We start from the raw sequence: 24,769 nt of genomic DNA, 5'->3' as shown, positions 1-24,769 counted from the left end.
AAATTTTTTAGTCACTGGCTCTCACCATCAATAGAATTTTCAAGCATGAACTATGAAACAGTAGGAAGAATTGATGCAAAGCAGACTCCATTCCATCAAAAATTAACAATGGATGAGAAAAGCTTCATCTGAGGAGGTTGCCATGCGATTCGATAAAGCATGGTACCCAGCATGAGCTGATACAATCATATCAGCATTCATTAAATTGGAAATCATTGAAAAAGAAAATGAAAATGAAGACAGCGATGTTGAAAGAAGTGATTTAGAACAGAATGATGAAAGTGACCTTGATGGTCATTTGTTAAGTTTATTTAATTCTGCCGTTGATAAATTGGAATTTGAATATTTTGTATAAATAAATGCAGATTATTTTAATTATAAAATTTTGTTTAATTATATAATTTACATATATTCTTTTTCATAATATGCTAATTTATAGTAATAAAAAAAAATTACCAAACTCGTAAAAATAATGTCTATTAGAAATCAGCAGAGTTTGTTTTTCGCAAGTAAGATGTTTGTTTATTTTTTATTTATTTACATATTACTGTTTATAATTATTTTATATATGTTATCAATGATGATTACATCAATGTGGAATGGAATTACTGAATAAGTGCAATGTTTCAGAATTCGTTGCTGTAGCATATACAGCGGTGTTGGCTTATCTGATGAACTTTCACTTTTTTAGGTCAGTTATCGTATGTTCAGTGTATATGGTAGGGTGGCTATTCTAACCAAAATTACAGTATATGCATGATATATGTATTGTATACATATATATGTATTGTATATAAGTATACATATACACATATATATATATATTGTGTATATATATATATATATATATATATATATATACATACACATATATATATACTAATGTTTTTGAAGTATAGTCACTGTAGCATAATGGCAGACTGGGAAGACAAATAGATGACGCCGATACAAAAATGAATTAGACGAATTCCCGATCTTTATTTCTATGCATATAAAAGCATCTCTGTAGATATTTATCCAATCATTACGAAAACCGATAAATTTCTATGATTCAATCATAATGAAATATGATAAAATTCTATGTACTTTCTATGTATGTGGCTTTGTAAAAAAATGACAGGCATTTAAGCAAAGGTAAAGCGACGCAGTGTTGACAGAGCAGCAGTTAGAAAAGAATATGATGCAATTAGCTCACAGTATTTATATTAAATCTGAGGTATAAGTAGAGCTAATCTGCGATTGGTTAATTTGAAGTTGTTGCATAGCATAGAAGATTCTCGAATACTTTTCACTAAAGAGACCAACAATAAACATTACCATTTAGTATTCACTTGTGCAGTAACACGTGCTATTCATTTAGAACTGGTAACCTCGATGAATACTGAAGCGCTCTTATTAGCCTTTAGAAGATTTATATATATATACACCGCCACCCCCACACATACATACATATATACGTACATATATAAAATGTGCTTATTATACAATATGCTTAGGTCAGAATTGCGGTGGCCTGTAAAGTTACAGGATATAACTCTTATCTGTAAAGTGCTGTTGCAGCACTTGCTGAATATATGTGGTGGCATGTGGAAGAGCACCATCTTGCATCCATATAATGTCATTAATGACATTTCGCTGCTGAAAATCTGGAATTATGTAATTCTGCAACATTGTTGTATACAGAGCAGTTGTGATGGAGAACATTTTCATACCTGTGGAAATGACCTCTTCGAAGTACAGACAGAAAGAATGTGCTTGCAGTGCTGCACCACACAGTCACTTTAGTTTTGTATAAACGCATAGGTGCTACATGCCCAGTGAATGTAGTTCTTGGAGTTTATGTTTCCAGTTAAGAAATGTGCTTCATTCGTCCACAATATTCGCAGTGGCCACCTGCTGTCTTCTTCATATCTGATGACAAAAAAAATTCATAAAGTCAACATGCTGTTGCCCATCTCTAGGTTGCAACATCTGGATGTGCTGGAATTGATCCACAGAACACAGTGCAGAAGCTTGAGAACTGTGGTTTCGGTACATCCAAACTGCAGCAACAGTTCTTGCAGTAATTGTAAACAGGAATAAGTGGTCTTCCAGATCGCAATCTATTACACAGGCATAGAGTTTCTTCAAATTTTTTTACCAAATTTCACACAGTTTTTATGGAACATGGACCTTGTCTTTGCTTATAATTTTACCAATAAATTCACACTGCTCCAGCAGCATTTTCCCCATTCAAATAAAATAGCTGTATTGGTTCACCTCATTGTTTTCATGTAATTACCATCTTGTTAGTATGTTCGAACACCTGACTAAAGAAACAATCTTCCAACCTTGCTTATTAAAGGTTTTCCATAAGCGATGATTTGCAAAAGGTGTGCTGTTATTGGTGGTTTTACTATCTATCTTTGTGAAATATGCAAAGTATGTCAACAATCCTCCTCTCTATGTTGTCACAGGTCCTTTACAATGTTCTTCTTTTCAAATGTTTTATGTTGGCAGTTTTCGTCACTATATCATTCCAACATCATTTATGGTTTTCGAATGTGCGGATTAATTTGTGCAAGGCAAAAAATAGGTGTTGCTGTTTGAAAGTTTCAAATTTTGTCACTATCACCCTAACTGTAACAGTTCTATTATTTTAAATCACATAGCTATGCATTTGTACTTATTTCATCGAAATAAATTATCTCCAGGATCATAAATTTTCCATAAGCAAAAAAATCTGGAAAATTTGAAAATAAGATAACTGTGCATACTTCTGGTCAAAAGTAAAGGTCACTCTTACAATATTCAATCTTATTTTTTTTTTAGATGCAATTGTCTTACCTAACTACACCAGTGTTAATTATTTGTACGAGAAATCTTCAATATTCATTATGTTTAATCTATCCAGTCTATCCTATATCTTGTGATAATACCACTTTAAGTTCCTTTCTTAATATTTTCACCGACTTTTTCTTTAATAAAGATTCATGAGGCTTCATTACACAGATAAAAGAAAAAACGAATTTTAGTACACAAATAATATATATGAAATTGCTGCAGAATGACCTCTCTGTCTCTTAATTAACCAATTCTTCAATACGAACAAAAGCAAAACAAAAAATTAAAGAAACAAAATCTGAAAGGATTCAAATTTTAGCTCTGCATAACAGGATTTGTTAAGGTTTATGCTCTTGCTGAGCATAGCTAGTTACAAAGTCTGCTCTTGGATTCATTCCTGCCAACACAACCTTTTTCGTCTTTTTAGCTTTATTATAAAACGTTGCTTTCTTTACACTTATGCCACACAAAATTCGAGACCAAAAATCACAAAATATTTAAAAACGGCATATCTTTAAGACTTCCCAACAAACTGCCAAGGGTTGCCATATTTTTTTTTCTTTTTAAAAACATTTGCTATATTATTTCCTTGAAAATTAGCCACTCAAGTGGACAGCTGCCTAAAATGTTATTATAAAAAAAGTAATATATATAATGATTTTAGAGAGTCCAGCTAGTGTATCGCATAAAAATATTTAATATTTCATAATTTAAATGCATTTTTATTTAAATCAATCAAATTTAAAAGGATAAAAAATATTTTTAAAGCTGCATTTATTGCTTTTTAATCACTTGATTTGCTACTCAGTAACAGAAAGATTAAATTCATATGTTAAATAGCTTACATTTCACTGAATACCAATATGCAGCTGTCTGGGGATAAATATTCTATTTGGCAGCATTTTACTTTCAAATAGCGAAATTTGTGGTTAAAATTGAAAGATAGTAGTTATCTTACATTTTCTTGAGTGGCAAAAGTCGGGCATGCTGGAGATAAGTGTTTGATTTCGAACAGTGTTGCCACTTCTCGCTTTCAAATTGCTGAGTTTGTTTAAAAAATTCATTAAATTGTACAAAATATCTGAAAAACAAGTTCAAAATTCAGGCTTTGAAGTTCCCATGCTCAGAAGGAGGATCATGTGTATTAAAAATTAGGTGGCTCTAGGGGTCATCGTCTTTTCACAATACAAGGAACATACATGCATACATACAGATTCTTCATTATTTATTATTTTTTTATATAATACATCATGATAACACTTTGGCAACAATCTGAAAAGTTATTTGGACACAGAAGTGATACAGACAAAAAGTGAATTTTGAGACTAATTGTAGCTATATAGAATAAAATGCCAAAAATAGAATAAACATAATTGAAAATATCTGAAGGAGAGAAACTGATCCATATTTCATATTTAATTGTTAAACAATAGAGTGCTTTTGTAAACTGAAAAATAAAATGCTTTAATGCATTCTTCAATATTCCAGGCTTTTTGGAACTCAGTTAAAAGTACTTGTATTATTAAAGAAATTATAAAGTACCATGACCTGCAGTATTCACAACTTCTCAAAATGTGTAAATTCTGTTTCAAGTTTAGAATTATTAGAGTAGAATAATTGATTAAATTAAGGTGATCAAAAAAGCTATATTTCTGGTTTACTACTAAAATTATTAAATAGTTTTATGAAATTACACTAACTGGATACAATAAAATTACACTAACTGGACTTATTAAAATCATAACATACTTTTTATAACTATTTTAAGAGCTGGACATGAAAGCACCTATTTTTTTAAATAATTAAAGTTTATAATATAAATTGATATAAGCAAATATATGTTTTAACTCACGAAGTCTTCAACTGGAGGTTCCATTATTGCTCCAACAGCAGTAAATAAAGATTCAAGCTTTTGTAACATTTGAGTTGTATCTTCTTTTTTCATTAATATAAGAAAATCTTTAACAACCTAAATAATAATAATTTAAACATTTTATAGACACATAATAAAACCTGTGCATAATTATAAAAGCAACTCAATTTTAACATAATGTGAGACTGTTTAAAGGTAACAAAAAAAAAAATAGGTAATAGAAGAAACTGGATTATTTCAATGCTCCCTTGATTAAATGCTAATGTTAAAATAAATTTCAAATTTTAATTTTCTTAAAAATTAATTTCTTGAGAAGCCAAAAGAAAAGACAGCATTTTCTATTAAATAAAACATTCTCATCTTTCTTTACAAAAATACTCGTGGCAGCATATCTTTAGACTTCCCAATAGAGTGCCATACATTTTTGTTTTCTTTTTTTTAAATATTCGTTATATTGTTTCTTGAAAACTAGCCACTCAAGTGACCAGCTGCCTAAAAAAGTTATCATAAAAAAGAGAAGCTTTTTTGACTATAAGTATGCATTTATAACTTGGATTATAATTTTTAAATTCATCAACTATCATCATTATCATCAGTTTTATTTATATGTTAAGGGGTTAACTAAGTCTTCAAGGGAGATTTTCTTTATTTCAATTTTTCACTTCATTTTTTAAATAATAAAAATTTTAATTGGAATTGTATTTAATATAGAATACTTAAAGACTGATATATGCTGAAAATGTTAAATAGTTTTAAAAGTATTTGTTTATCAAGAAAACAAGGAACAATGTACAATCATAAAGAAGATACAGATCATAACGTTTCAATCACATAGGACTTGGTTTACATTATGCAACTAGATTAGGGAAATAAGTAGCAAAAATAAGCATAAATAAAATGAATTTATTACTTTTAACTTTTAATTATAATTTCATACATGCATATGATATGGTGTAAAACACTTTTTGCAAAATGCTATTTGACACTTTCAACAAATAAAGTCCGAGATCCAGACTCATCAGAACTTCGGCAATTCCGCATTTGGGATTTTTCCAGATATTAGATAATCAGTTTAAATCTAGTAAGATGGCATGTAGAAAGTATAAAATTCAAAATATGAAATTGTGATTTATGAAATGAAGCATTTATGATCTAAAGCAGGGGTTCTGAACTGGTGGTACACAAGGGAAAAACAGGTGGTACGCAATGAAGCCTAGTATTTTTAACTATTAAATTCAAAAATTAAAATCCCAAAATCCTGATTGAGTTTTTTCTCTCACACTCTTAAATTTATGCGATCTGAGCTTTTGTTTAAGAATGGTGGTGGTAGTAGTACTTTGTAGTGGTGGTACTAAAGGTTTCCAATTTTTGTTTAGACGGTACGTGTTAGTCAAAAAAGCTGAGAACCGCTGATCTAAAGGGTATCAAAATTTACAAAAATAAAGTTTAATATTTATTTGTTTGCTTTATTATAAACATTTCATCCAATGTAAATTATTTAAATTGTTTCATTTTTTGTGCTAATACTTTCTCTTTAATTCTATAGACAGACATAATTTCTTATTCAGTTACAAAGTTCCACTGTTCAAGTGCTGTAGTTGCTGTGTCAAGATTCTGACTAACTTGTCAATCGGAATTCTTTCAGTTTTCTCTGTCACTTTCTTTCTTATTGATAGCGATATTTCTGTATCTAGAACCATACTACAGATTTTGCCATCCATTAATTTATTGATGATTGGAGCATTGTCATTGCAATGAAAAACTTCTGTTATATCATCTTCATTTATTATCGCTTCTCCACATTTTTTTACAAAATCCATTAATTGGAAAATTTCACCTGTGGTTTGTGATATCCAAAAGGCTTCAAATTCGTGGCTATCATCTTCATCATCCTCACCATGAAATATGGAAGCTGGCCATACATTATGCCAAGCATTTTTAAAAGTATCTGGAAGCATATCCTCCCACAATCTTCCGATGCTCCACACAGATTTTATGCTAAAATATTTTAAAACGGCTTTAAAAGTCTTGCCATTGTTTAAGAAATTCAACATGGGTTTTAACAATGCTACTTTATATTTGCATTTCAGTGTATGCACTATTTGAATATTCATAGGTTGAATGATGTACGTACAGTTTGGAGGAAAGAAAACATGGAACCGAATTCAAATTTTACCAAGCCTCGTGTATGAAATGATTTTCAAACCAATGATACATTAATGCTTGTGTCATCTGTGCTCTTTCATTTGCATGACACATAACGAGAAAATCTTTACTCCTTTAAATGTTCAAGGTCGTGTATTTTTTCCAATTAAGAAAAGTTTACACTTGTGCGTTTCTACAGTATTTGCGCATGCTAAAATTGTTAGTCTAGCTTCGGAATCTTTGACACCAGTTGGAACCTTTTCTGCACAGCTTGTCAAGGTACATATTGCCAGAAAAACTCTTGTTTCATCAGTGCTGTAAATTTATCCCGGAGATAATGTTTTACTATTAATGAGTTCAATGAATTCATTTGCAACATTCATTCAATGCATTTCAAGTTCAGCAGCTTCAGTATCAGCTGAAGCTTTTTCACCTGGAATTTTTAATTGCATTATACCACAGCGATTTTAAAATTTGTTTAATCTGTCAAATATGTGCACTCAGTTTTTAAGTTCATTTCTTTATGAAATTTTGACTTGAGCCAATAAATAGCATTTGGACTCGTCAATGGCATACCCTTGCTGCATCTCTGTCTGACCATTCAATCACACATTGTCATGATCGTCACTTTTAGGATAGTGAATAGTTTTTCTGTGATTCACTGCGAGTGGGATGATCAGAATCCACAAAAAATTTGCAAAGTTCCTTTTTCTGTTATGTTATATGCAGTTGACTTTCCAATGCCATACATATGCCTTGCATAATTTTGGGATGGATATATATCTATATCCATTTTTTACAGCAATTTCACTTTTTGTTTAATGGACATCAAAACATACTTTTACTTTGTAGATCCTGTTTCAGAATTAGAAACTTTTTTCGACATAATCAAAAGTTCAAACTTTTGTTTCCATAAAGTTGTTGTAATTATAATTATAATGGCCTGCAACTGAATCAGATTAGAAAGTTAAAGCACAGTGCAATCTGTTATATTAACTGAAATTCTTTGGAATCAGTAAAGTACAATTTTAGCGTAGCTTAACAGTGACCACTATACATTACTGGCTATGTATCATGAGATTGGCGATGAAAGACAAAATGTTCCGTTAAATTTTGTCTTACTTCTGTCATGCACTGAGAAAACAAAGCTTGAGTTATATTAATTTAGTTATTTATTATACTTCAATCTGTTTCTTGCACATACTTAAGGCTTATCTGAGTCCTGAATAAATAAATTCCTATGTATACTTAAGCTTACTGAGGGCAGGTGCTAGATATTTTTCCCGCCTGACGCAGTTTCTGTGGTCCTAAATTCTGCTACCAAACGCCTCCCTAAGTTCTAATTCTGCTACCAAGGGCCTCCCTAAGTTCTAATTTTTTGCCGCCGCTTAATTTTGGGTCCCAGTGCTTTCCTTAAATTCTAAAAATTTTATAATCCCTTAATTTTGTTACTCAGTGCTTTCTCAATTTGTAAAACTTAGTCTTTCCTAAATTCTGCCGCCCAATGTGGCCATATGAACTATGGCGCTGGTTCTAGGTTTATTGCGAATAAAAAATCAGTCATTCTTAATTCACGTAATACTAAACGTAATCTTTTGGATATGAATATCATTGACCAAATCTATTTTTAGCATATGGAAAGAAATTTTTGTTAAATTTTTCCTCATCAATATGTAGCACATTTAACTTAAATCTGTAATCATCGCCAAGCATAAAACATAAAAGGTATCCATACTCTTTATTCAATTAATAATATTAAAAAATTTGTTTAGGCATCAATGTATGAGTCATTACTCAAGTTGTCATGTGTTGATAAACATACGGTGTTGAAAGCAAAATATAATAAAGAATGATTCGCCAGGTTGGTGTCAGGGATATAAAGTATTAGCAGTTGTAAAATCAACGATGTTTCTAAGAATAGAATAAAAGAGAAGGAATAAAAGCTAAAAAATCTTAGAGTAAAATCTAAGAAAGGTAAAATGTTTTGGTTTCAGATGTACACCAAGCAATTATGCAGCTACGGAGCCAAATTATTGATCACACAAATTATGCTAAAACAATTGGTAACAACGTATTTTATTTAATGCCACAGTGAAATTAAGAATCGGGATTCTCCGTATGTTTTCTTATGGGGAAAAATTCTTATGCACATGCGTAAGACATAAAAAAAAAATCCTAAAAAGAGTTTTGTTGATGGCTTTGCGGTCCAGATTTTAGATCATTCCGGATATTGGATGTCCAGATCTCAGACTTTGTTCTGTATTTATCCTTTTGCCTATTTATCTGAATCTCATCTCTGATATGTCAATCCTTTAAAATTCGCAGGCATTTTTAACTTTATGTTTTCTTTGGATAATTATAAATCTTTATTTACATAATAAGCTTTACCAGCATTTTCCAGTTTTGCAGGGTCTATAAAATATCACTTGAAAGAAAACAAACAGAATCGATACCTTGATATAACTTCTTGATGGGTTATATTCCCCATAGGCTACTCATTAAACAAATAACACAAGATTCAAGGCAGTTAATTCTAGCATATCATCATACTGCAACCCATCCTAATTACTGTTTTTCTATACAAATGAGAATAGTGTACTGGTCTCTCATCTTTTCCACTTACCAGATTTGACATTATAAAAATTTTTGTGGTATTACATAGTATCCTGTTGGCCATAAACCATGAAATCACCAAAACTGGTAGAGATCCACCAAAGTTGTAGTAATCATTCCTGTGAAGTGTAATCATTCCTGTGAAGGAAATTATTACAAGGTTGCCACTTAAAACAAGAAAATGAAATTCCCTGACTTTTCCAGGTGCGTTTTAAGAAAATTCCAATCTATCCCCGTAATACATATTGTGCTAAGAGGTAAATTAAAAATGGTACCACTTGAAAACACAAAAATTTGCCAATTGTATGACTTATATATATATAATCCCCAAAGCATTATTATTATAACTATAATAGAAGTTGTTATCACCACTTCAGACTGAGATTAGAATCTGCCCAATCTGGATTAAAAAATATCTTTTTTTGCAGACATTTTGCAGCTAAACGAAAGAAATAAATTTAATTAATGATATTTTTAAATAAATTCAGGTATTTTATATTTATTTAGCAGCATATATAAGCAAAAAATATGTGCATTAAATTTTGTGATGGTATGTCATCCCACTGCTAGAATTTTTAAGGATTATGCCAGAGAAAATTTCCTGAAATTTGAAAGTATTATTTTTTACTACTAATAAATAAATTTAGAGGGAAAATGCAACATTAAATTATATGAATAACATAAATACTTAAAAAATTTAATTAGAATAATCAATTATATTTTAGTGAATATAGTTATATTAATTGGTTAGCCTAGATGACTGAGTACTGTTTTTTTATTTTACTGCAAAATGACAAATAAGGCATTTATTAATAAGGGAAAAAAAAAAGGTTTAAAAGATTTTGTGGTAAAATCCTAGCATACACTAAGGCCTTGGCATGATTTTGAAAATTGTTGCCAACACCAAAACGTTTACTGCTCATCATCATGTCGCCAAATCCTGTGTGTACCATATATGGAGGTTAGAAAAGAATACATGGAGGCTATTCTAAACTCCATACTATCGTATACTTGGATTAAACTGGTTTTATTTTATGTGAGAATATGTATTTTTTTTAGTTCAACACAAAGAAGTTGGATTACATAGAGATGCCGTTTCTGCTATCACACTATGACGAAAGTGAAGCCGAGGGAAGCAAATAAGCCACGCCACGCGAGGGCAGGAAAATGCTGCCCTTACTAAGCAAACAGAGGTTAAACTTCATCAGTATCAAGTTCTTTGTGTGTTCGGATTTTCCATCTGAAGATAAGAGAGGGCTAAAAGGTACTGAATTGTTACAAAAAAATAATGTCTACATTTTCAGATTTCATTACCGTGTAAAAGAATGTTTTTAAACGTGCATAAAGAAGTAGAATAATTGAAATGTTTGTTTGAAAAGCAGTCAAAAAAAATTTAGAGTATTTTCTAGGTGTAATGAGCATGAAAAAACATACACAGTTCTCAGATTTTTCTTCTCATAGCAATAAAAAATTTTATTCTCACAATTAATTGAGTTGTGAAAGCAAAATGATACGTAAACTAGGGGGGGGGAGTGGCTAGCTCTCCAAGCAAAAGAAAAAAGTGTGTGATCATATTATGCTGCAAGTCAGATATTTTATATATTTAACTTTATTTTATTTTCTGTTCAACTAAATATAATAACAGGATTTGATTTTTAGTCAAATTTGTGGTGCGAGTTTTAAAAATAAGAAAGCAGAATCTAAATAATTTTTTTATCATTGTTCATTCAAGATTTTTTTTTTTTTTTTTTTTTCCAAAATACAAGTAGTATTTATAACATGGAAAATTAGAGAATTATATATATTTAGAGCAACTAAAGTATAATCAATTTATGGTTTAAATAATTAGTTACTTTTTTTTTTTTTTTTTTGTTCACAATACTTTTAATGATAGCATGCAATAACATAATGTAAAAATTATTGCAATTATATAATGGAGAAATAAAATGAAATGGTGGGAAAAGTAAAGGAAAAAATGGCACGAGGAATTGGCGGTCTTTAATTTATGTCTGACAGGAACGAAACTGGGTGTGATTAGCTTCTGCCTCATTGGCTAAAGAGCACGTAAATCTTTCTAAGCCACGACTACTAAGGGCATGCTTCCCCCATCCTTTTTGGCTTCACCTGAACTGGGCGTAGGGCATCTCCATGTATTCTAACCTCCTTGTTTCGAAATGCACTGCACATGCGAGTCTCTCGGTTCCTGAGGCTACTGGAAGCAAAGTTGCTGGAAACTTGCTTTGCCTTTCTAAAAGTTAAGCTAATTGGAGCTGTGAAAATTGGCTCTATGCCAGCTGCCTGAATGACACTTACGCAGTAAATAATTTTGCCAAGAAAGTTATCGCTTCCACAATTGGTGCAAAACTCGCTTTTTTTGGGGGGATTACCATATGAAATTACCCAACTTTTCTAGATTTTGACTAAAATATATAAATTCCCTGACTTTTTCCTGAAATTTTTGGTCAATTTTCAAATTCCCTGATTTTTTCCGGTTTTTCCGATTTTCCAGGTACTACTGACAACCCTGCATTTATAAACAACTAGCATTTGACCTGCTTCATTTTTTGCACTTCATAAAAATGGCTTTTGTTGATTTCTGCTATTTTGTTAGGACCTCTGATTTTAAAGCAGCTCTGTTTAGAACATTAAGAGTACAAACTTCCTTCAGGCAATTATTTCAATCTATTACTGTTTTGTCTAAAATATTCAGATGACCATATCATGCTTTTTAATATGCAATGTTTTTATGTTAGGATCCATAACACTGAAAATAATCCACTGCTTGGTGTTCTGTAGAAGGCAGATCACGAATTTCAATCATTTTTTCCCAAAATGCAAGAAACAAATACAGAAATAATCATTAATTTATATCCTTATTCATTAAAACAAAACATGACTTATCGAAAATAATCACAATTCCAATGAACAAAAGTGCAGATATTATGAGTGTGTTGTTACATCATGTTTATCCATAACTGACACTAAATTGCAGTAACTGATGACAGTTTCACTGTTGATGTTGATCACTGAAATAATATATAAGGCCCTTTCTTTTAATTTCTAAGACAGACTATCATTTTGACTGCATAGAAAGCACTCAAGTAAAACCATCAACGATACTAGACATTCCAAAGACTTCAGTTAAAATATTTCCACTCGCAGTGAACGTGCTGCCTTCATTGTATTAAATCAGAAAGAGACTCTTTAAAGGAGATAGCGATTAAATTTATCTCAGGGGAACTTTCAAAATTTGATCTAGTTTCTTTTTGATCAACTTAAAAAAAAATTTCATGCCATTCATTCTTGAACAACCTTTGTATAGAGCCTACAGTTTATACAAAATGTATAAATTACATCCAAAAGAATAAAATTCATTCCATTATTCATTACACACATAAATTTGGTTGCTTAAAATCATACTACGCATTAAGATTATAGTATAGCATATCAATTAATACGCAATTTAAGTTAGCTTTAGAGCTTATACTATGCAACAGACTATCTTATAATTACATTAAACTGTAAACTTTTCATTTAAAATATGAAAATTTTAAAGTTTAGCAAATAACATTCACTGAAAAAAAGTTTATTTTCCATGTAAATCAAAATTTATTGAGCTATTCTCAAAATAATAAGCTTTATATTAATACAAAAATTAAAATATTCTACCAAAAAATTCACAATAATTTATAAAATGCATATCACTTACATATCTTCCATCTGTAAAACAAGGATACTCATCTATAAGTGCTGATAATTTGCCAGTTCGATGAGATCGCAACCAGGAGAGTCTTGCTTTTGATGTCAGCTTCAAAATATCTGCTATCCTGCTGTCTGCTATCGATTTTTTATTCCAACCATCAGCAAGTTCTCGTAATAATGCTTTATATTGCTTACTAAATGTATACCTCCGATCAACTTTTCTGCGGTCATTTTTTTGTAAACCATGCATTTTAGAACCATGCATGCTATCTCTTGGTTTTCTAGACCTTCTTGATGTTAACCCAAGTCTTTTCCTTTTAATTTTCCATTTTATATGTCTTATTTTCTGACTCAGAGATTTACAAAAATATGACTAAAAAGGGAAAATTATTGATATTTTAATAAAAGTAAAAATGAGGAAATAAATACATTCAAATAACATTTCTTAAATGAAAAGATGAATTACAGAAAAGTTATGCACAACAGTTTATGGTAAATATTACAATTATTTCATAAAACTATAAATGGAAAAAACAGAACGAAACAACAGAATGATACATCTAATTCCTAACGAACGACAGATTTATATAAATATTTCCATAATCTTAATCATAATCATTCATAATTTCCATAACCATTAATAATTTCATATTTTCCAAACAAATAACAATCACGCTAATCCTGAAAGTAATCACTGTCAGCATCCTGTGCCTTTTGCCAATAAGTACTAGCTGTGTAATGCCATCACGGTAAAACTCAGTCTTGGACGCAAAGAAGTCCGTGAGGGCCTTTTCGAGGTCTGGCTGGTTGTTGGAGGATTTCCCACAAAGATGGTTTCCCAGAGAATGGAAAAGGTGGTAGTCTGTTGGTGGGAGGCCTGGGGAGTATGGTGGAAGGGGTAGTGTCTCCTAGTACAGTTGCTGGACAGTGTCCCTGGCCTCCTGAGCCACATGCGGCCTCAAATTGTCATGGAGAAGGAGTACACCCTTACGATTGACCGATGCTGGCCCTTTATGCATCAGCGCCCGATGCACATGTTCCAACTGCTGCAAGTACAGGCCTGCCATAATGGTTTGGCCCACTGGCAGGAGCTCATAGTGCACCAAATGTCAACTAGTCCACCAGATACTAAGCATGATCTTGTGTGGCGGACAGAAGGTCTCGCAGTGTTCCGTCACAGGGTCCCGTAGAGACAACCAATGTCTGGAATGCCTGGGTGTGTCATACTGGACCCATTTTTCATCGCTGGTGAGTACTTGATCAAATATGGATGCACTGCGATCCCGAGTAAGAAATTACAAACAGGCAGCAACACACACTGTTGCGTGTTTGCATCAGACAGTGAGTGGGGTACCCACGTGCTCAGCTTGTACGTCTTTCCTATGCAGCACAAATGGAGTCTAATCATTTCATCAGAGACCTGGAAGTGTGCAGCAAGTTAACCACATGTTTGGCTAATGTCACTCTCTACGGCTGCTTCTAGGGTCTAATCATTCAGCGCTTGTGGCCGACCGTTGTGTGGTGCATCACTAAGACACATATCCGGACCTGAACTTCTGGAATCATTGCCTATCGGTTAGTTCATTAACGGCATCATCACCAAAGGCCTGGCAAGTTCAGCAACTTAATTCTGCTGCTGACAGCCCATTTTAAAGTCATACAGCAAACAACTCCAAATAAGTGCGTCTGACACATCCATTTCAATCAGTCGCTGTGTGAGTTATGTTTGAAGTACCGAAGCAACGCGCTTTTATACTCTTGGTGAATGTCCAGACTCCCATCCTTCTTCTATGCCTACTTCCCATACTACTATCTACCAACTTCCCATGTTACTATGACCACTTCATTACCAGATTTGACGACTATTTTTATGTTGAGTTTCACTCTCCCAATGTCATATCAGAAACAGCAAGAACTTTTTTGGTTACCTTATATTAAAGAATTATTAGCTCACCATTATAATTATTTTATACACTCATTATTAATTCACACATAGTATATTTTATAACCAATAACAATTTACAAAAAGGCTTTAACCACTACATCAAAACTTGAGATTCAATTGTAATACAGCTATTTAATTCTAGATCACTTTGTGAAATAATATTATGGTCACAGAAGATGTAAATGGGTTACGGAATAATAAACTTTCCTCAACTTTATTATTTTGGAAGAGCTCTTAGAAATAATTTTCAGGTTTCAATGTGAAAACTTACATTAAAATTAGTATATTAACACATTGAATGCCACACACATTTTACGTGGTTCGCCCATGGTGCCAACATGATTTTTTTTTTATTCTATGCATACTATGTTGAAATATTATCTACAGAAGATAAGGTGAGTTATGTAATCATGTTTAATGCATATTTCCTGGTGTGGGGGGGGGTCACCGCTCAACCCCCGAGGGGCTGCAGACCATTTGTGCGATTTATTATTTAAATTTTTGTTTTTGTGATCTATTACTTAAAAACATTATAGTAACAATGGTTATTATTTAAAAATTTATCTGTATCAATATTTACTCTAATTATATATTTTTACTGTTGGTCATGTCGCCAGTCACTGGTGGTCCCTACGGTGCTGTAGCCAAGTCGAGTGCCAGCCAACGGTGACCCCCCCCAGCAGTCAACGTGTTAACATGTATCAACGTAAGAGAGATAGCTAATACTCTTTTAAAAATTTTGGTACATTTTTCTATGTAATTTATTTTGGCTAATCCTTTTAATATTCTTCTTAGATAATTTTCCCCATCTTTTCTTCTTTTCTTAAAAGATGTCAAATACAATGAAAACCAATAATATAAAAATAATCAGTTTTTCCCTATGTGACTTTTTCTCTTATACAAGAATCCTAGAAGTAATCTAAAATGTCCTTTCTGTGGAGCCCATTCTAATCAATATACAGGGTAAGTCAGAATGAATATAGCGATTACAAATGGCTATAACTATTTATTGAAAACGAATTTATCTTTAATATTAACACATACTGTAGATGGAACTTCAAAATTTTGTATACATACGTCACAGGTGTTCTATGTGACTTCCCTTCGTTACACGGACAACATCTAGGCCATTTCACACCATTCATTCTGAAACATTTGTTCAGTCACCGACGCAAGCGCATTACAAACACATACTTTGAGTTCTTCAATTATTTTGGGCATGGGAGGCACAAACATCCTGTCTTTCACATAACCTCCATAGAAAAAAAAAGAAATGCAGGGTGTCAAGTCTGGAGATCTCGGTGGCCAAGAGTAGAAGACATCGTCGGCAGCTCAAATTCAACCAATGTTTGGAAGATGTTGATTTAAAAATGTGCGAACCTCTGTACTCCAGTGTGGGGGTGCTCCATCTTGCTGAAAGATGTAATTCGTTGTCCAAGGGAAGTCACATGGAACATCTATGACATATGTACACAAAATTTTGAAGTTCTCTCTACATTATGTGTTAATCGTAAAGATAAATTCGTTTTCAATAAATAGTTATAGCCATTTGTAATGGCTATAATCATAGTTACTTACCCTGAGTGAAATGTAATGCAGACTATTCAAAAGACAGGGAAGAGATTTTCAAAGGAAAAGAAATAATTTCATCACTGGTATTTTTTAACAGAAATTAACGTATATTAGAAAACAACCTGCTGTGAAAAAAGTGCAAGGTGTGAGTGCCTAAAAATAATTCTGCACTGATTGCCATATGTTAAATGAAAAAGAAAATATGCTTCATAGGTAAAGTTATTATATGATAATGGCAACATTAACTTCTGAGATCATCTTTTGAAGTCTTCAAAATTAATCCATGTTCAAGAATAACTTAACTAGATAATGAAGACAGATGAAAAGACTAGAGATTCAGGTGAGGTAGTAACAAAAAGTGGGCCAATCATGGATGAAGTGACTGTTGCAGACACATCTGTAAGAACCAAATGATACAGCAGGTTAAAGATGCAAGATTAGTGCTTATAAGATTTGAATAGTACAGTAGTTACAGTTTCAAGATCCGCAGCAATGCAGCAGCTTTGCTCTCTGAATTTTGTAATGATAGCTGTTGATGAGATGAGGGCTTAGAATATTCCGTGGGTAAATAAGGCACATTTTACCACAGAAGTCAGTATGTAGAACTGTCACATATAAAATACCTTCCAATTGCATCATTGTATGAAGTAGATTCACAACTGTTTTATTCTGATTTTGATTCCTTCTTATTCTTTTTTTTTTTTTTTCTTTCTTTCTTTTTACTGACACTACAGATACTACTTTCAATTATTTGCACAGTATATAGTTCCTACCTTACGACAATGGGGGTATTTAAGGAGAATCATTTTCATGCAGGATTAAACAACACCTCACACTGGTCAACAGAAGTAAGTAAAACAGCCACTTCATGCCAACTTTGGTGATGATTGTGTCCCTTCAAGATATTTCCTAGGTGCTTGGCAGCTTAACTATTCCATTTCCCAGATCTGAATTGAAGTGACTTCTAACTATCAACATATCTACACATTCATATTTATCACGGAAGTATAGGGAATCTGCCTGAGCTGAATACCAGCATTAAGCTGCATATTTCTAATATTCCCTGGAAATCTACATGCGATTATTGATTGTACTTACACTTCTAACAAGCTTTCATACATAAAATACATATACTGAACAGTGCTATAAGTATAATGTAATTCTACCTTTCTGTTATTAAGTTTATCATTCATTAAGCACCAGTTTCAACTTGATAGTGAAAATCGGAATTATTACATTTTTTCTTTTTTGCAATCCTACTTTTTATGGTTTTAACTCAATTTCACCAAAGTAATTTTATCACAATGGAATCTAAAGAACTCTAAGCAGAAGTATTTCAGTTATATTTCCTTTTTACTGTAGTGTTAAACTCTTTAAAGTACTTCTAGCGGCCCCCGAGATTGAATCACCAATCAACCCAGACAGCTCATCAAAATCTGGCTGAACTTTCTTATATCTCATCATGCAATCATATATTAGCACAGGCAGCATATTCTTATGCTTCTTTTTGCTCTCGGCGCATGCTCCTATATTATTCATGAATTTTTCAAATTCGTATTATTTATTTTAAAATATTTTCATTGCTTTTTTCTTCTGAATATGATGTTAACAAGCTTTAATTTACCAAGTAATGAGGTGTCTTTTACCTGACAAATGAGTATGCAAAAATGGCCACAACATGAAACTTTATATTAACAAAGAAACCATCAGAAGGTGCAATATTAAAAATCTGCAAAATGAAGAAGGGCCTCCATGTTGGAAATTGGTTCAGTAGTTCCAGAATATTGTTCGTCACTGCTATGTATTCTTGGGCATAGGAGTTGATCCCCATGACATAGTGTAATAAACAGCTTAATATGTGTGAAAGTATTACATTTGACTGGAACAATTACATGCAAAAAAATAATAATAATAAAGATTAGGATTCTTAAAAATATTCTTAAGAAACGACATGTGAATATTAATGTTGGTATAATAAATTGTGTTGTTCGTATTTCACAAGCTTGGCAAAATTATAGACGAGATTTAGTGCAAATTTAAAATCGTCAAATATGGTTCGGGGCCAATACAACAAAAAGACAGTCTCTAATGGCAAGAAAAATAATAAATCTCAAATTAATAAAAATATATTAAGATAGAAATTTAGTTATTTAGTTTTTAAACTAAACAACATTACCTAAAAAGTGTTTACGAAGGTTTTTTTTTTTTTTTTTTTTTTTTTAAACAATTTATAATTTGCCTTTTGACATTTTCATCTGAAAATGAGCATGATATCATTTAACTAATTCAAGTTCTCATTTTCCTTAGATCTCATTAAATGCCTTTTTCTTTTCCAATTCTGTGATATGATCTAGAATTATTTATATTGCCAAGCTATTTATTTAGAAAGATCTTTACTTTAGAGGAATTTTATTAATGAAAAGTATAGAATGATCAATAAAAAATACAGAGCTGCTTCTGACTGAAAAAAGTCAAAGGTCAACAAAAGTTGGGGTTCCTGATTTAGATGTATACTAATCATAATTCAATAAATAAAATGTTTTAACATACCCAAGGTTCTTTTCCTTCATAACCAATAGCTGGATATTTTGAATACATTTTACGTCCAATTGCTTGATACTCGCTGCTGTTCTGTATATTAGGAAATTTCTCATAGTAATATTTAGCGCATTCATCAATAAAAGTTCCCCAAACAGCACTGAGATTATTTTCACGCAAATTATTGCGAATCAGATCACTGAATTCAGGCAGAGGAGTTTCAGAATCAATAAGCTTGAATTTTGGAGCTGCAATAAAAGACATGTCAAAGAAAGAAATCAATAATGTTTTTTAAACTGTGACAAACTACAATGTCTATTATACAGTACAAAGTCTGAAATCTGGACGTCCATTATCTGGAATGATCTAAAATCCGGACCTCACAGCTACAAACATTTTTTTTAATTAATGCTTTATACACGCGCATTTGATTTTTTCTTCTATAATAAAAAGTGTGGAAGATTTTCACTTAAAAATTCCGATTCTTAATTTCACTTAGGCACTACATAAAATACCTCGTTATGGAAAAACAGTCATGTAAGCATAAATTTGTGAGATTAATAATTTGGCTCCATAACTGAGTATCTACTAGGTATACATTTCAAACAGAAAAATTCACCTATTTTATATACCAGACGCCAACCTGGCGAGTCATTATTTATTATATTTTTGCTATCATCACTGCATGTTTATCAATGCGTGAGAGCTTCAATAATAACTCATGCTGTGATGTGTAAACTTTTTTTTATATTAGTAATTGAATAACAAGAGTATGGCAGCCTTTTATGCTAACATTAATTAATTGGCGATGATTATAGACTTTTAAATGCTCTAAGAAATGTTGACGAGGAAAAATTCAGCAAAAGTTTCTTTTCATATGCTAAAAATAGATTTTGTTAATAAACTCATAGGCCAAAAGATTACATTTAGTGCTATTTTAATTAAGAATAACTGATATGTTATTCACCATAAACCCAGAAGCGGCGGCAGAATATGTCGGCATCGAACGGCAGAATTTAGGGAAGACGAAATTTTTGGAATTTGGGTAAGCACTGAGCAGCAAAATTAAGGGATGAGAAGTATTTATGTTTAGGAAAAGCACTGGAATCCAAAGTTTATGCACAGTGAAAATTTAGAACTTAGGAAAGCACTTTGTAGCAGAATTTAGGACCTGTAAAGACTACACCAGGCGGTATCGAGCGCCGGCCCTAGTTAAAGCCTTAAGTATATGTGGGAGTTTATTTATTCAGGACTCTGATCAGTTTGAAGCATGTGCAAGAAATAAACGTACATATAGTAAATAACTAAACTAATACAATCCAACTAATACAATACACAATAGGAGCAAGACAAAATTTAGCGAAACAACTTGGCTTTCATTGCCAATCTTGTGATACACAGCTAATAATGTATAATGGCTGCTATTAAGTTAGGCTAAAATTATCTTTACTGATTCTAAAACAGTTCAATTAATGTAGTAGACTGTGCTGCTCCCTGATATTCTAATTTGATCCAGCTTATTATTTTTTGCAGACTGTTATTATTACAGCAATTTTATAAAAACTAAGCTTGAACTTTCGATTATGTCAAAAAGAATTTCCAATTCTGGAGTTGCCAAAGGATCTACAAAGCAAGAACCCGTTTCAATATCTATTAAACAAAAAGTTGAATTGCTGCAAATAATGGATAAACACACGTCCGTCTCAAAATTATGCGAGGAGTATGGCATTGGAAAGTCCACTGCATATGACACAAAAATAAAGAAAAAGGAACTTTTTGAATTTTTTGTGGAAGCATCTTAAACAACTTACATGGAAAGAAATGTTTAATAAAGTAAACAAATAAATATTAAGCTTTCTTTTGTAAATTTTGATACCCTTTAGATCATAAATGTTCTTTATTTCATAAATTACGATTTCATATTTTTAATTGTATAATTTCTGCATGCCATCTTACCAGATTTACAATGATGATCTATTATCCGGGAAAATCAAAATCCGGAATCGGCGAAGTCCCGACTTTCGGACTTTGTACTGTAGTATACATTTTAATCAACAGAGACTATATAACATTAATTGTAAGGGAAAATGTAATTACATTTTAAGTTAACAATAAATACAGTTTTAAACACAAAATATAGGTACTAGATAAGTGGAAACATCAAACCATTCAGTAACTAAGTTACAATGCAGTGTCGGTAGTTTTGATGACAAGTACAGTTGATATTCAGAAGCATTCTTCTCCTTTTGAGGATGATGTACATAAGTGAACTGAGGACTTTCCCTATTTATTGCATGCTGGAATGAAATCAGTAGAGGCATGCTCAAGAACAATAGTATTGGTAAAATGCTAGTACCCCATTGTTTGATTTGCATTTATAAGTCAAAAAACAATACATAAAATTATGTCATCATGGCAGTTGACAGAAAAATAGCCCTCGTGAAATTTAATAGTGGATGAAAATCCTTCCGGTAAAAAAGGATGTTTAAGCATAAGTGTTGTATAAAGAAAAATATACAGTCAAAAGTCATTCATTCGGACAACCATAATCCAGACCTCAAAGCTACAAACTTACGCGCATGCCTCGCGTTGACACATGCACATCAGACCTTCACGGCTGCGAATATGCGTGTGTGCATGCGCAAAATACGTTTATGCATGCGCGTTTAATGTATAACGGACGGTATAAGCTAAGCTAAAACCATAAAAATAGTTTAAGTATATAAATATAATCATTATTACTAATAGTACAATCACACAATCATTTTGCTCGTATTTCCCCCCCCCCATTTCTGCAATTATATTTCAACAACATAGTACTTCATCAAGCATATATGATTATCTAGTAATTAACACAGAATAACAATAAAGTGTTATTCTGTCATGGCCATTTCAATCACAAATTTTAAACCCTACTGTAGATTTATGGAACATTAGAGAATAAACTCCAGGAAATGCTTTTCTTCCTCAGAGAATAAAGATGATTCATAAAGTTCCTAAAATTGAATTATATAGGATTCTTCCTTTTCACTTCCCAATACTGGCATTTCAAAATATGGTGTGCAGGGTTCCAATATTGCTTATGGCATTCCTTTAATAGATTTGACACTTAAAAAAAAAAAAAAAAAAAAATTAAAGACAACAAAGCAATTCAACAAAGAATCGATGAGATTAGTAAGTAAACATGACATCACAAAAGTGAAGCCAAGGAAATAACAATAACTTGACGTTACAACTTGTCATGGTGATGTCAATCGTCATGTAACATACGGATAAGACTACAAAACATATTGTTAAACAAAATTACATACGAGGGCTATTTTTTTTCAACCTCCGATGGGCTATAAAGAAAAGACAGCTGAATATACAAAAAAGATTTTATTACCAAAAATAATGTACAATACAGATTATTTCTCTACATAATCACCTTGACGATTGAGGCATTTGTCACATCTGTGAACAAGCTTTGCAATACCCTCTTCATAAAATGTTCTTGCCAATGATTGGAAGTGAGATGTGGCGGTTTCTTTCAATTCCACGTCATTTTGGAAGCACTTCCCGCAAAGCCACTGCTTCAGTTCAGGGAACAGATGAAAGTCACTCGTGACTATATGGTGGATGTTCGAAAATGTCCCATTGAAATTGCTGAAGGAGCCGTTGGGTTACACGAGCTCTGTGAGGACGGGCATTGTCATGGATCAGAACAATTCCAGAAGTCAGCATGCCTCTTCGTTTGTTTTGAATAGCTCTCCGTAAGCGTCGCAAAGTTTCACAATATGAATCTGCATTAATTGTTGTTCCAGGCTGCATAAACTCATCAAGCAACACACATTTTTGGTTTCAAAAAACAGTTGCCATAACCTTACGTTTGTTAAAGGTTCGTTTGAATTTTGTGGGTCTCTCTGGAGAATCCATAGTTGTGACTGTCGTTTCGTTTTGGGCGTGTCATATTGAACCCATGTCTCATCACCTGTCACAATGGATTTCAAAAACTCTTCTCCATCAGTATTGTAACGGTCAAGAAACTCAAACGCTACAACCATTCGGCGAATTTTGTGGTTGTCAGTCAACATCTGTGGGACCCAGCGAGCGCAAACTTTTCTGTACCGCAACTGTTCAGTAACGATAGAGTACAGGGAAGATCTTGAAACTTCCGGAAATTTTACTGATAATTCACTTATGGTGAACCTTCGATTTTGCTTAACCCCTTGGTCAACTCGTTGAACAATGTCATCTGCAGCAACAGACTTGCATCCTTGATCCCCTTCATCATGCACATCAGTTCGGACATCTTTAAATTTTCGACACCATTCACGGACAATGCCATCACTCATAAAGCTGTTTCCATACACTCGACTGATTCTTTGATGAATTTCCGCTGCACTGTTCCCTTCTGCCTGCAAGAAACGAATAACAGTTCGCAATTCACACTTGGCGGGAGAATCAATAGCGACAGCCATATTTATGTGACTGCAACTCAACGACAGAGCGTGTGGAGGGGGAGATGCGCAGTCGCCTACTAAGCACACCAACCACCTGCCGCATACCTGGCCATCATACTGTGCGATCGGAGGTTGGAAAAAAAACAACCTACGTAGAATTTGAGAGCAAATATAAGCATATATAAGCTCAGGAAGGTGTCTTATTAATGCACATTGGCTCAGAATGTGGGCTTAAAAGTGATCAGAAAGGTGTTGCAGGCTCAAAAAGGTGTCTTTTTGTCAGAATGGTTCAGATAGGCTTAGAAAAGTGTCGTTAGAAAGGTGTCTTTTTTCAATGTATGCACGCTCAGAAAGGTACCTCAGAAGGGGTCTTCAGAAAGGTATTTTGAGCTCAGATAGATGTCTTTTTAAAACCTCAAAAAGGTTACATTCAAGCTCAGAAGGTCAGAAAGGAGCCTTTAGGCATAATTTGCATAAAACACCATTAAAGCTTTCAATGATCTTCCACATTTTACCGTATACACATTTTTCTTATAGTTACCATTTACACATTTTTATTTACTTAGATTTTACTAAATTTAAAATAATTATTTGAAATCCTTGTGATTATTGTATATACTAGGCAGATAATCTTTTATGTTAAGTAAAAAAATTAGAATCATAGACTTATAAACAATCAATGATAAGAAGCTAACATGTAAACAATGATTAGAGTGTAAATAAAATCTATAAGGCCTACGGTACGTCACCATGATAAGTTAAACACATCTTACAATGACATTTCATGGCTTCACTGTATTTCAAAATATGGTGAGCCTAAGGCAATATTATCTAAATACAAAGGATGGCTTTTCCAGCACACACATTATGATGTCATCAGATGTTTTACAATGAAATTTGACCTAACTTTGTGGTAAATATGGTGAATGATGACATAATAACATATGCAAGAAGTTGTATACAGACAATACTGAACTCAGTGCTTGGAATGCTCACGCTGGTATATCCACTGTTACCGTTGCCTTGCCATTTTGTGTTTGCTTCTAAAGGATCTATGTCTTGTTTGCATAAACTCTCCCTTTCAGATACAGTCAGAAGTCTTTAATCCGGACTCGT

The 24,769-nt window shown here is 32.6% G+C and overlaps 1 protein-coding gene across 1 annotated transcript in view; it reads right to left on the bottom strand.

Annotated features, from left to right (window-relative positions):
* The window catches only part of LOC118182399 (uncharacterized), a 58,713-nt gene that overhangs the window by 23,415 nt on the left and 10,529 nt on the right, over positions 1-24,769 (bottom strand). Inside the window, exons 4-6 of the mRNA XM_035351743.2 lie at positions 19,224-19,459; positions 13,164-13,529; positions 4,676-4,792 (exon numbers count right to left, since the gene is read on the bottom strand). Coding sequence (XP_035207634.1) covers positions 4,676-4,792; positions 13,164-13,529; positions 19,224-19,459 — 719 coding nt within the window. The remainder of the gene's footprint in view (positions 1-4,675; positions 4,793-13,163; positions 13,530-19,223; positions 19,460-24,769) is intronic.

This window comes from Stegodyphus dumicola, chromosome 3 (genome assembly GCF_044657685.1).
Source record: "Stegodyphus dumicola isolate Sdum_Otavi_A_Nest chromosome 3, ASM4465768v1".
NCBI lineage: Eukaryota > Metazoa > Arthropoda > Arachnida > Araneae > Eresidae > Stegodyphus > Stegodyphus dumicola.
The sequence above is the reverse complement of the archived record's forward strand: the minus strand, read 5'-3'. Positions and strand labels throughout refer to the sequence as shown.